The sequence below is a fragment of the Mytilus galloprovincialis genome, chromosome 9 (genome assembly GCF_965363235.1).
Source record: "Mytilus galloprovincialis chromosome 9, xbMytGall1.hap1.1, whole genome shotgun sequence".
NCBI lineage: Eukaryota > Metazoa > Mollusca > Bivalvia > Mytilida > Mytilidae > Mytilus > Mytilus galloprovincialis.
The window spans coordinates 75,694,309-75,708,748 of NC_134846.1; the positions used below are offsets into that span (position 1 = coordinate 75,694,309).

Consider the following 14,440-nt stretch of genomic DNA (forward strand, 5'->3'; position numbering starts at 1 on the left):
AATTCATAGGGGAATCCGCCTCTGGCCTCACCCTTACTAATCTTCTATGGAACTGTGGTGGGGTTTATCTAAGGTGTTAATTTATTGGTCAGAAAATTAATATGTTTTATCAGCAACTGGATTACATCTCAATGACACACATATTTCTAGGTTTATTCTGCTACATTTTAGAGAATTATTTAATTGTTATTTCAATTACATCTTTTACAAGTCTCATATTACAAACATTTCTACAATGTTATACTCGTTTTTCATTAATTTCAATGCACTTTTTTAATTACATTCGAGAAATATTACATTTGATGTGTGACCCATAGAACTTATTTCAGATTAATATTGCATATCAAAAAAGGGACATATATCAAACTTGTATTGAAAAAAATGTAAAACTGAAAAAATAAAAAGGTTCATACCCCCAAGCATCTGCAGTCTGAGACTTTTTTTGCTTTACAAGTTTCAAAAAAAAATAATTGCAACATTCGAAAAAGTAGTTTGTTATCAAATTTGTTGAATCCTAGTTCAACGTTATGTGATATCTTAAAAATATGGTTTAACAGTGGAAAAGAAAAGAATCAATCAGACACCTATCTAGAAAACATTGTGTTGTCTTTTGCCTATGTTTAAAGTAGAATTCTATATATATGTTTTCGTATCTATCCTTTCAAAAAAAAAAAAGTAAACGTTTTTAAGAGGTTTTGATCAAGGATGATAAAAACAAATCATAAATCGGAGAAACCATGACATCAAAAAAATATACTTATATCAATTCACAAAATAAAAACTACACAAAGAGTCAAATATCAGGAAACCAGTCGAAAACCTTGAAGAAATTCGATTCATTCTTGAAGTGTATCAGAACTTGCTCTACTTGTGACACCAAAGATGCCAGGCTTTAAATTATGTACATTAGACGCGTAATTCGTCTATATAAGACTCGTTAGTGACGCCTAAATCAAAACAGTTGATATGGCAAATCAAAAACAAAGTGAATAACTTTAATTCAAACAGAAATATTTCTGAAATTAACATTATCAAGATTTCTTGATTGACGAAATAATTGTGACGATTGGGGATGTGTTTTCGACAAATAATTGGCATTTCCATGGGAAACAAATGTGCATATTTTCTTGTTGACTTCTTCTTTAATTCACATGATACTGACTGCATAAAGGAACTCCTTAGAATGTCTGAAAATAAGCCAGCCATCTTCATCATTTGCATAAGACATATTTATTCTCTAACGACTAATCACGTCATGATAACGTCCATATAACATTTAAAGAGCTGGTGTCTATTTAAATTGATAATCGGAGACGTTTATCTTGTCAACAGGCCGGTTTTGCACCTTTTGAGTTTGACGTATTGCAGTGTTCCACTATTAGAAAAAGAATTGCTTGTTCTACCTCAGTTAACCAATGTGTTTGATGAGCACGTATTTTCCTTACTAATGTTCTTTGTAGTAAATTGAGGGCCTCTGTTATATCTATTCATTGTTTTTCTGTTGGACATGATGTTGCCATTCATTTTAAGTAATATGATATCACTTAAATTAAAAAAAAGCCTTTTTCAGAACATCTTTACATAAAAACTGTTACATAAAACACTACTCTTACAAATTTGTTACTAAGAAATGATAGCAACTTATAAGTATACATGAATGTGTACATGGATGGTTTATAAAATTGAATCATTTGTCTGTTTTAATAACCCATTTTATTTCTTTTTGAACGGTTAGCAGGGAAAGAGATTATAGCTATACATTCAACGTTTTCTGTTAATTTTTTTCACCCATCGTTGTCAATATGATGGTACATTGTATGTTAGGCGACTATTATACAAGCGATAGGTTTAAAAAGTTAAAAAAAATGTTTAAAACACCATATTTTACATCAGAAAATGTCAGAAATATGACAGTTTTTAGCCTTTCGTTTGATGTGTTTGAGCTTTTGATTTTGCAATTTGATAAGCAACTTTCAGATTTAAATTTCTTTCCTCTCTCGTTTTTTTTTTTTTTTTGGTTATTCTACGTTTTGTTTATAAATTATGAGTTGAATAATACTGGATCACCGTGAGAGAAAAAATTACTTTTAAAAATAACTGATATTTTTTTACTGAACAGGAAACACTTGAACATTTATACCGTCAAAATAAAATGAAAAAGCAGGAATAACCTAACTATTGATCATGTGGATATCCTGTGATTGTACCACACCGAAAAAAAATGAAATTGTATGAGATGACATGACTTTCATCAACTAAATAAGGAAATCATTCCAGATGAATATGCAGTCATATATAGATAAATACCTTTTTTGCGCAAGGTATGCCTATAAATATTAAGTATTCATTCTATTATTTGTTATGAGATCTGTTCCATGTAAACGTTTATTGGAGCAAAATGATATATAATTGGACGATACATGTTTTTCTTCACATTTTGTTTTTAGTTTTTGTATATGGAGATCCTAAAGATAGAAATTGCTTGAAACGGTATTGTAGCTGTAGCCGCAAGAAACTCAAAACTAGCTGCTTTTCATTGATATATATTCCAAATATTCCAGAGTATTCAGGAACACTAGAAATGACAAATAACAAAATTCCACATATAAATGTGACTTTGTTTAGAAACGTGTCAGGTAATCACATCAAAATTCTCATTTTTAGGAATAATTCAATTAAAACTATCACTTCCGATGCTTTTGTGACATTAAATCATTTGGAGAGATTACAAATATCGAATGAACCGAATTTGGACATTTTTGCATTATCAAAGTCATTCAACAGTTTAAATAAATCTCTTATCGATGTATTGCGATTCGAAGGAAATAATTGGAAAATGCTTCCAAATAATATATTTGACTCATTAACCGGGTCGAATTTGTCCCAAATATCACTGAACGATAACAATTTACCAAATGTTGACACCGCAGTTTTTCGACCATTCTACAGAGTTAGAAAAATATATTGTCGAAAAAATAAAGTGGTTAATATAATGATTGATGAAATTGGATTTCGGACTGTAGAGCATATAGACCTGACATCTAACAACATAAACAGTGTTCCGAAGTTTTGCAATGGAGAAAAATGCCTTGCACCTAGACTACGAGTTCTAACGCTAAACGACAATGCTCTCAGATTTCTTGAACCCATTTCGTTTAAATGCTTATACCGTTTAGAAGAACTGCGTTTAGATAGTAATCGATTTACATCATTAGGGAATAATGTTTTTACATATTTAACAAATTTAAAACGACTCACAATCAATACGGCTCATAGGATAACCCGTTTAAGTCCTTTGGTATTTAACAGTAGTTCGCTACAGAAACTGCAGTTTGCTCAAAATGGATTCATTTTTGATAAATGTAAGCAAGGTGTTGCATGTGAACGATATGATGTTGACACGATATTTCGCTTTCTACCAAAGCTCGTTGATCTTGATCTTACGAAAAACTTTTTACCCGATGATACGGAATTTTTACTTCGAATGTTTTCTCCTTTAGTCAAGTTACAAAAGCTGAATTTACATTCAGCATCTTTGGATAAATTGCCATACAATCTATTTCAGAAAATGCAACATCTAGAAATTTTAATTTTAAGTGGAAATAAATTAGCAAAGTGGAATCAGAATACGTTTGTAAACGTGACATCTTTGCGAAAATTACATATACAGGGAAATAACATCAATCTAATAAATAAGACCACATTCCCGCTAAATTTGTTACTATCCTTAGAAAAACTAGATTTGACAAGCAATCCATTTTGGTGTACTTGTGATCTTATGTGGTTTTTGGATACAATTCGGAAAACTAACTTGTCAAAAACTCTTACTATGTGGCCGTCACGTTACGCCTGCTCATACCCGAATGAGTTAAAATATAGATGGTTAAAAAATTATAGGCCAACCGTTGAAAGCTGTACTCCATGGGATCCGACTGACACAATAATTGCTTTTGTGTTTTTGGGTGTTCTTTTGGTGGTTATTTCGGTAACTATAATATTAAAATGCCAAACTAATATCCGAAATATCTTATATTTGATACGTCTTCATAGGCATAAAAGACGAAACTGCTCGTCTGACTTACCAGCTAAATACGAATTTGATGCCTTTATAGTATATTGTGACTCTGATCGGCATTGGGTACATGGAGAACTTTTAAAACGACTGGAAGAAGTTAATTTGAGGATTTGCGTTCATTATAGAGATTTCGAAGCTGGTCAACCAATTACTAGCAATATCGAAAATTTTATGAATAAAAGTTGGAAAATAATAGTCGTTATGTCAAATAACTTTGCTAAGAGTGAGTGGTGTCAGTGGGAATTATGTTTAGTCCAAGAAAGAAGGCGACGTAAGGGTTCAAATGCAATGGTTCTTATAATGCGTCAGCAAATTGATTCGAAACATATGACCAGTCCACTTCGAACACTTCTTTATACAACACCCTATCTAACATGGAAAAGTGGATTAGGACAAAATATATTCTGGAAGGCTGTCATCAAGGGTATCAAGAAGACATACAGTGATCCACCTATAGCGGTGAATTTGGTTGATCCTTGTTCACTGAAGACGTAGACATAAGATAACGTTGACTCATGTAACTATGTAGCAGACGATCTACGAAAAATTGTTCATGTGTGTTCATTTTTTTGTGCTTGTATGATTAAATGTTATAACTGTTATAAAAATTTATTAAGTTGTGACAGAAAAGGAAATTTAACGATTTGACAAGAAGTAAAAATATATAATGATAAATGCACTAAACGTCAAGAGTATATTTAAAATAATGTACAAGATATTGGCTAGTTCTGGTCGCAGATGTGAAAACAAACAAATGTTACTACAACAATGTCAGAATTAAAAAAAGAAAACACATTACAAATACAGATAAGGCATTAAGTTCATGGCAGTCTTAACCAAATAGGCAAATGAGTTCGGTTTAATATTTACGATATAAAATTATTTTATTCGTTTCGTAGTTTTCTGATAAATTCATAAAACTTAACGTGTTATGTCAATTTTCCTTTCATTTAGTTCAGTCAAAAGGGTCAATATCGGTAATTATCGAATATAAACGGAAAAGTAAAAATACTATACTGAGAAACTGTTCATAAATTTTCGACATCAATAAAAGAAGATATTGTGTAACATTGTTGACAAGAATCGTACATTTCGAAACCGTGTCGTATTTGTACAATGTTCCGACGAAGAACATCCGGTACCATATCTTATCATGTATGTAAGAAACACCATCCAAATATCTTTATGGATATTATTGAACTTGTTTTTGGTATGGTATTTATCAAAACTATATAAAAAAGGAAGATATGGTATGATTGCCAATGAGACAACTCTCCACAAGAGACTAAAATGACACCGAAATTAACAACTATGGGTCACCGTACGACCTTCAACAATGAACAAAGCCCATTTTCAGCTATAATTAGTTATCAAAGGTACCAGGATTATAATTTAGTACGCGAGACGCGCTTTTCGTCTACATAAGACTCATCAGTGACGCTCATATCAAAATATTCAAAAAGCCAAACAAGTACAAAATTGAAGAGCTTTGAAGAGCATAAAAGACCCCAAAATGACAATGTCAATCATTCAAAGCCATTACTATAAAACACTGAAATAATAAAAACAAATCCGTTCTTTTTGAATAAATAATTCAAACAAATCAAAAATTGTAAAGAAAGAAGCATAAACCTTTCTAATTTCTACCTTAATTGTCAGGCTAATGCGAATTAATTTTCTAGGTTCTTTTAATGGTATTACAATAAAAGTGCAGTAATAGATCATCACATTATAAGTACTCTTAGGTATCAAAGGATGTTTTGTTTAAGGAGTTATGCAATGGCTTTAATTCCCCTGAAGTAAACGGAATGATATACTAGCACGTTTAATTCCATTTCAATCCCTTATAAATAATTACACACGTGTTTGACATCACCAATAATGTTTGAAGTACAATAGGAGGAAATCTCATAAAAAGATTACCTTCTCCTGAGAAAGTAAATTATCAGTTCTTTGTAATTCACAGCCAGAAATATCCGTATTATTCTTCAGAACTGCATAGACAGTGATAAATTAACTGATAGAAATAGTCACATGTGTATTATAATAAAATTGAGAATGGAAATGGGGAATGTGTCAAAGAGACAACAACCCGACCAAATAAAAAACAACAGCAGAGGGTCACCAACAGGTCTTCAATGTAGCGAGAAATTCCCGCACCCGGAGGCGTCCTTCAGCTGGCCCCTAATGCCCGCGTCACACTGTCCCGATTTTTACGCCGATGGCAACACGATTATGGAAATTTTCAAAATCGGGACTGATCGTATCCAGATCGGGCTATTCGTAGTGTCATCTTTAACCATCGTAGAACCATCGGCCACTTTTTCTAGCCTTCGGGGACAACTTCGGGAAGGGTTCTAAATTTGTTAACATGTTAAAAAATCCCCGAAGGTGCGTCCGATGTTTATGGTTCGTATTGAGTTCGTATCACCATCCTCACCATCGTAATGTCACCGGGAATGCATCTTTGAACATTGTATTGCATTCGTGTTTCCATCGTTTCCATCGGGCAGTTTTGACATTACGATGTCTACACGAATGAATCACGAAGCTAACCGAAGGTCTTACGATGGCAACACGACTTCGTGAAGACCTCGTAATCCCGTCGTGATGCCATCGAATAAAAGTACGAAGGTGACAAGATGGAACTACGACGGCAATAAATCCAGCTAAATGTAAGTTAATTTTCGCGCTTAAATTCATTTAAAGTGCCATGCGCGATATGCACTGGTCAGTCTAATACGACAGTTAAGAAAGACGTTCACAAAACATGGACCTCATATCATATGATTCTATGAGAACAAGAAAGGCGACAGCGTTGTTTCTATTAATTCAAATGGAACAAGAAGAGCAGGTTTTACAGGCTCAGGAGTTACTTTTACAAATAAAATATTATTTTTTGTCAATTTTTCATATCAAATAACATAATAAAAATCATAAACGCGCCTCGTATACCAACACTGCAGGTACACGTATATTATAGGGAAACCACAACTTTTTCTTCATTATTCTGATTTTTTATGTACCGTCTGATTTGTTGTCCCACGAATGTTTACTCCATAAACATTTTGTTTTCTATACGTCATATTTTGCCGCATTTGTTGCTTTCCCCACATCCTTCCTTTAGTCTATATTATTATGGTATTCTCCTGGAAAGAGCTCTTTTGGAATAAAAGGGATCAACGAACCCAATACCTTACCTTTAAGATAGATCAGTAAACATAGGCATAATTATGGGTGATTATTCAGACTAATGCACACATTTTACAGTTTAAACAAGGCAATGCCGAGCGTGGCATCCCCTCGTATGTAACATATTGGGGACAAATAAGGACACTATATTTGTATATGACACATGCAGAAAATGGTAAATTGAATACGTATATTTGATACATTAACTATTTTTTTAGAAATCAACCAAATTATTCAGTAACTGGAAATACCCACGGTCTTCCGTCTTATGATTAAACCAAAAATTAAATGTACAATATAATATATATTCAATATTGATCAAACAATTTAAAACGCGTGATGCCTTCGGCATATAATTTAAATGCATCGTAAGCTGTACACGACGTCTTTTAGACATCGTATGGCCATCGCGCCATCATCGTAATCAATCCTGTAGCCTTCGTGATCCATCTTGTAGGCTTCGGCTGAGATATGAAGCTCAAATACCGTCTTCGGTTAACCTTCGTATGTCCATCTTTTGCTATCGTATATACTTTCGGCACCCTCGTATAGACTTCGTTATTCATCGTACTTGCTTCGGTCCCTTTTGGGTATTTTAACGAGATCGGGACGAACTTCGTACGAACTTACAATTTTCGCATTCGGGTGTCCATCGTATATAAAAATCGGGACAGTGTGACACGGGCATAAACAAATATATACTAGTCCAGTGATAATGAACGCCATACTAATTTCCAAATTGTACACAAGAAACTAAAATTAAAATAATACAAGACTAACAAAGGCCAGAGGCTCCTGACTTGGGACAGGCGCAAAAATGCGGCGGGGTTAAACATGTTTGTGAGATCTCAACCCTTATTTTAAAGAAAAAAAGCAATAGTGTCCAATGAAAATGATGATCAAATACTATTTGCACTGAAAATATTTATTAAACTTTACAATACAGATAAATTGTAAAATGTATGGTGGTTATATTTATAAAAAAATAACAATCAAAGCAAATGTTCCATGCAGCTAAATTTTAAATTTCAAATTGTTGCGAGGAACATTTCTAAAGATGAGTACTTCTGTTATTTTCGAAAGATTCTATACAGTATAGTTTAGGGCATTTATTTCTCATAAAAACACAAGAAGATTGAAGTAAATATGATTGACAGAACTATAAATACTGATTTGCATGAACACCAGAGGATCATGAATTTAACTTGATATCTGCGTTTTGTAATTTGGTCAATCTGCACATTCATTTGTATCAATCTTTTCACTTCATTATCACCATTTTGTTACATTTTCGGAAAGATTTTTTTTTCGTTTTACAGATAAACATGAGTGATGAAACATTTGCACAGATTTAATTGATATTATCAATTACAAGACAGCAACACTCGTGTACAATGAACTAACAATGTTTCTTATACATGTATATAGATGCACGTTAGATGGAGCTAGTTCATCTAGCTAAATATTGCGTTTATTTCTTTAACGAATTGTAAATATTTTAACAAACATACGGAGTATATATCTCCCTATTGTTACGACATTCCCGTGCTTATATTTCCTATAATGATTTCTTTGATGGAGGGTTACTGACCACAAGTAAGCTATTAAACCAAGAGTTCAAATTGGTGAAGTTGAAAATCATCTATTCATAAATTTTACGGACGCCATCACGAGTTCGTTGACCGTTATTGAATAACCGTTTTACAGATGATATCGGATATGTTCCTTACCTCGTAACTACAATCCCCTTCCCTTTCATGAATGTGACCTACCGAATTCGACTATTTACCGGGTTTGTATTAACATGAACAACCCGACGGATGCCACATGTGGAGCAGGATCTGCTTACACTTCCGGAGCACCTGGGATCACCACCATTTTTTGGTGGGGTTCTTTGATTTTCTATGATGTGTCATGTGTACTTTTATTTGTCTGTTTGTCTTTTTCATTTTTAGCAATGGCGTTGTCAGTTTATTTTTGTTGTATGAATTTGACTGTCCCTCTGTTCTCTTTCGCTCCTCTTTAAAATTTACATACCAAATAACGTGAATATGACACCGTTGGCAATTTATAATTTCATTTGTGGGATTGTATTAATCTTAATCATTATAAAGCAATTTGACCTTCAACAAAAAATTAGGTGACATATAACTTTGAAAAATGACACCCGGAAGTGACCTTGAGAAAACCGTAAGTACATATTTTTGCACTTTTTTCATGTAAAAGTACTCGGAATCCATATATTTTGTAATGATAGATACATAAACCTATCCATCAAGACTAGAAATAACTTTCGATAAACCGGAAGTGGCTAATTGTCTTACGTTGTACACATACAAATATATAGAAACTATATATTTTTGGAATCAGAGTGAAATAAGCTATCATTTGAGACCGGAAGTAACATTTCCCTAACCTGAAGTAGCATAATAGCTCCTTTAGTTCACTTTAAAGCATATGAAAACTATTAGTTATAGCATCAGCTTAAGAAACTAGCTTCTTTTCAAAATTTCTTTGATGTGGAAATCCCTTCAATTGTTCTCTGAAAAATTGGTTTTTCACTGAACTTGTTTTTGGTGTAATATTTTGAGTCCACCAATTTTGTTAATTAAAATATTATGGTTTGATATATATACAAGACATTTAGTAAAGTGTCGTTGATACTTTTTATGTTCGAATGAACTTTTGAATATTTTCTTTTGATTCGCTGAACGTTGATCTATTCGCTGAATTGTAGAAACTTTTCGCTATGGAATTATTTAAAACTAAGTAATTACTATAAAGCACTGAAATAAAAATAAAACCGTACTTTTGAATAAATGATTCAAACAAATCAAAATTGTAAAGAAAGAAAAATAAAACTTTCTAATTTCTACCTTAATTGACAGGTTAATACGAATTAATTAAAGAGATTCTTTTTTTGGTATAACAATAAAAGTACAGTAATAGATCATCACATCATAAGTACTTTTAGGTATCAAAGAATGTTTTTGTGTGAGGAATTATGTAACGGCTTTAATTCTCCTGATGTAAACGAAATGATATACTAGCACGTTTAATGCCATTTCAATCCCTTATAAATAAAAATAATAACACACGTGTTTGACATCGCCAATTATGTTTGAAGTACACCTCTTTAATATTTATATACCAGATAATATGTTAATGACACCGTTGGCAATTTATAATTTCATTTGTGTGATTGTTTTAATCTTTGTACTGATTATTTTACACTCAAATAGATTTGCATTTTATGTGTATTTATCTATATGCACTTATATACATAAGTACATCTTAATGTTTGACATCCATCCATTAGATCACCAATTATACGACTGAACACTCACAATATATTCATAATTACTCTAAATATCACCACAACTATGTCAAATCTGCTATGTTTTGTGCTTTCTTTGCCGGGAGTCGAACTCATGCTATTTAGAAATCGAGACAACAACGCCTGCACTGTGGCCAGCGCTCTAGACAACTCGATAACTAGACAGAGTTTTAACACAGTACATGATATATAAGGCATGAAGATGGAATTGACTGCAGATTAGCTACATTATCTGTCATTAAGGATTAAACAATTATTTTGTACGTCTAATCAAGTGACAAATCTACGACTGATCAATTCATTGACTCAGCAGTGAAGATGATACATGGCTGAAAACATATCAAATTTATAATTACTCTAAACATCAGCACAACAATGTGAAGTCTGCAAATTTGTGGAAGCAAACAGCCAATAATCTTACATTGAAATTCATCATGTGTAGCTCATACGTCAACTACTATCATTTGTCAATGTGTGTATGTTATCGAAATATATAAGAACGTTTACCAAAATGTTCTGAAGTCGGTTTATTCATAGTTTAATTATTTTTTTTTCAAACGACAGATGATGCATGAAAATGGAAATTTAAATGACAATATCCTGCACCGGGCATGAAACAATAAACCAAGCAGGAACTATCTTTGTGACAGGAATGTGAACTTCCTGTGATTGATGTTATTATTTAAAATTGAATGGATGGAGAATAATGGAATTCAATTTTATAACTAAGGAAATGATATATATATTATAGTATTCAGTCTAATACTCGTTATATGTCTATTATCTGTACTATTTGATGGAGAAAATGATATGCTTGAAAATGTATGTTTTTATTTTGATTCTCTATGTTGTGATTCATCATGGGAATCCAAGAAATAGCAGTTGTTTTAAAAAATATTGTCACTGCAGCTATCTCAATTTGAAAGCGAGTTGCTTTTCGTTGGCGTATATTCCAAATATTCCGGATTATTCTAAGACATTGGAACTAACAAATAACAAGTTTTCACATATAAATTCGAATCTGTTCCGAAATGTTTCAGGTAATCACATCAGAACTCTCACTATCAAGAATAATTCGATTACAACTATCACGTCTGATGCTTTTGAAACATTGAATTATTTGGAGCGACTACACATATCGGTTGAAACGAAGATAAACATTTCTATAATTTCAAAGGCTTTAAATAGTATTAATAAATCACTGATTGATGAATTACGATTCGAAGAAAATAATTGGAAGCAACTTCCAACTGATTTGTTTGCCCCTTTGATTGGGTCTAATTTGTCAAAAATATCACTAAACAATAACCGTTTGGAAATGCTTGATACAGTAGTTTTTCGACCATTCGATACAATGAAAAAAGTCTACTGTCGAAAAAATAATTTAGTTAATGTATTAATTGATGAAGCTGGATTTAGGACTGTAGAAAATCTAGACCTTACATCTAACAATATATACAGTATACCGAATTTTTGTATTGGAGATAAGAGTCTTGCGCCAAGCCTAAGAGTTTTAACAATGAACGACAATGCTCTCAGATATCTTGAACCAATTTCGTTCGAATGCCTGTATCGTTTAGAAGAACTACTTTTAGATAGTAATCGAATAACGACACTAGGAAATAGTGTTTTCATATATTTAAAAAGTTTAAAACTACTCACTATAAATGTAGCGCCTAGACTTGCCAGTTTGAGTCCTTTTGTTTTTAACAGTAGCTCTCTTGAGAAATTGAAGTTTTCTAATAACGGATTCATTTTTGATAGATGTAACAATGCTGGATGTGAACGATATGATGTAGACTCGATATTTCGGTTTCTACCAAATCTTGTTGATCTGGAACTTTCGAAAAATTTTCTTCCCGATAGTTCAACACTTTTATACCGAATGTTTTCTCCATTGATCAAATTGCAAAAGCTTAATTTGCAGGCAGCGTCTTTAGAAACATTACCAGAAAATCTCTTCCAGAAAATGCAGAATCTGCGAATTTTAATTTTAACTGGAAATAAATTGGCAACATGGCCTCTGAATACGTTTGCAAACATTCCATCTTTGCGAGCATTGTATATGTCAGGTAATCTTATTCACACAGTTAATAAAACCTCCTTCCCACTAGAAGTTTTGCTTTCATTAGAGTTATTAGATTTGTCGGACAATCCCTATGGGTGTAAATGTGATCTAAAGTGGTTTGTGGATATCATAAGGGAAACAAATAGGTCAAAAAGTCTAAGTAATTGGCCATATCGATACACATGCTCGTATCCGAATGAACTCAAAAGATTGTGGTTGAAAAAGTATAGACCAACCATTGAAAGCTGTACTCCATGGGACCCAACTGACACAATAATTGTGTTTGTGTCTGCTAGCGCTCTTTTGGTGGTTGGTTTGGTAACCCTTGTTTTGAAATGTCAAACTAATATCCGAAATGCCTTGTATTTGATTCGACTCCATAGGCATAAAAGACAAACTCGCTCGTCTTACTTACCAGCTAACTACGAATTTGATGCCTTTATAGTCTATTGTGATGCTGACCGACATTGGGTACATGGAGAACTCTTAAAACGATTGGAAGATCTGAATTTGAAGATATGTGTTCATTATAGAGACTTTGAACCTGGCCAGCCAATAATTAGCAATATCGAAAATTTTATGAATAAAAGTTGGAAAATAATAGTTGTCATGTCAAATAACTTTGCTAAGAGTGAGTGGTGTCAGTGGGAATTGTGTTTGGTTTAGGAAAGAAGGCGCCGTAAAGGTAAAAATGCAATGGTTCTTATAATGCGTCAGCAAATCGATTCGAAGCACATGACAAGTCCTCTTCGAACTCTTCTTTATACAACACCTTATCTCAAATGGAAAATTGGATTGGGACAAAATATATTCTGGAAGGCTGTGATTCAAGGTGTCAAAAAGACCTACAGTGATCCACCCATGGCGATTTCATACATTTGACCTGTCCTGACTCCCGAGAAAAGTAGAAACACGAGAACTTCAAGAATGGCTTAATACATAGCAGGCGAAAAATTGTTCATACATTCATTTTATATATTAATTATAATGTTTGCACTATAAAAGGAAGCGTATTGCAATTTTGACTGAGAATCTATCAAATCAATCACATTTTTTAGATTTTCTGCGTCTGAAACAATTTTTAGATTTTCTGCGTCTGAAACACTTTCTAGATTTTCCTTCAAAAGGAATACTCTGAAGCTTAATATTTTATTGAAACACTAACTACTGTTATGATGATATCCCGGCGACTGACTGATAGTCCAACAGCAAACTATTTCCTCAGTGCTCATTATTTCATTCGTTAAGCCGGTTTTGGTAGATGTATAGAAATATACATGCAATGAATGGTCACTTATCATTGCATTTATTTAACTCATATGGTCAATATCGGCAATGTGTTTGATACAGTTAAATAATGTTTAATAGTGTTGAATGACGTTCAGTACAAACATTAATGATTTGTATACGGAAGATAATATTAAGATGCTCATTACAGGAATAAATTTGTTCTTTCCATGTTTGGCACTGATTTGTATTTATTGTAAAGAAATATAACAATATTCTGTTTGAATTCTTATTTTTAATTTTTGCTAATGTGCTTTGTCCATATGACATCTGTGTTGTTTTTTTTTATACATACGACGTGGCTCTGTACTTATACATCCCAATATTGTGATATTTTCTAGTATAAATTTTGTATTCTTGACTTTCATATTTGTTAATGTGCTTTGTCTATATGCCTTTTTGTGTTTCTTTGATACATAATGACGTTGCTCTGTACTTATACATCTTTTCACTGTGGTATTGTGCCATAGTATTTTTTTTA

At 32.7% G+C, this 14,440-nt stretch overlaps 2 protein-coding genes across 2 annotated transcripts; both read left to right on the forward strand.

Annotated features, from left to right (window-relative positions):
- The first annotated feature begins 2,304 nt into the window (after window positions 1-2,304).
- On the forward strand, window positions 2,305-4,920 carry LOC143045955 (toll-like receptor 1). The gene has a single exon (XM_076218815.1). It carries the CDS (start codon window positions 2,399-2,401, stop codon window positions 4,568-4,570), a length of 2,172 nt encoding a protein of 723 aa, XP_076074930.1. The 5' UTR covers window positions 2,305-2,398; the 3' UTR covers window positions 4,571-4,920.
- A 7,265-nt stretch (window positions 4,921-12,185) lies between these two features.
- LOC143047049 (toll-like receptor 6) lies at window positions 12,186-14,181 on the forward strand. Its single transcript, XM_076220034.1, has one exon. It carries the CDS (start codon window positions 12,490-12,492, stop codon window positions 13,336-13,338), a length of 849 nt encoding a protein of 282 aa, XP_076076149.1. The 5' UTR covers window positions 12,186-12,489; the 3' UTR covers window positions 13,339-14,181.
- The last annotated feature ends 259 nt before the right edge of the window (window positions 14,182-14,440 follow it).

What these genes read in the sequence shown, in the direction of transcription:
- LOC143047049 (XM_076220034.1), top strand. Translation starts at nt 12,490, where the DNA reads ATGTTTTCTCCATTGATCAAATTGCAAAAGCTTAATTTGCAGGCAGCG.
- LOC143045955 (XM_076218815.1), top strand. Translation starts at nt 2,399, where the DNA reads ATGATATATAATTGGACGATACATGTTTTTCTTCACATTTTGTTTTTA.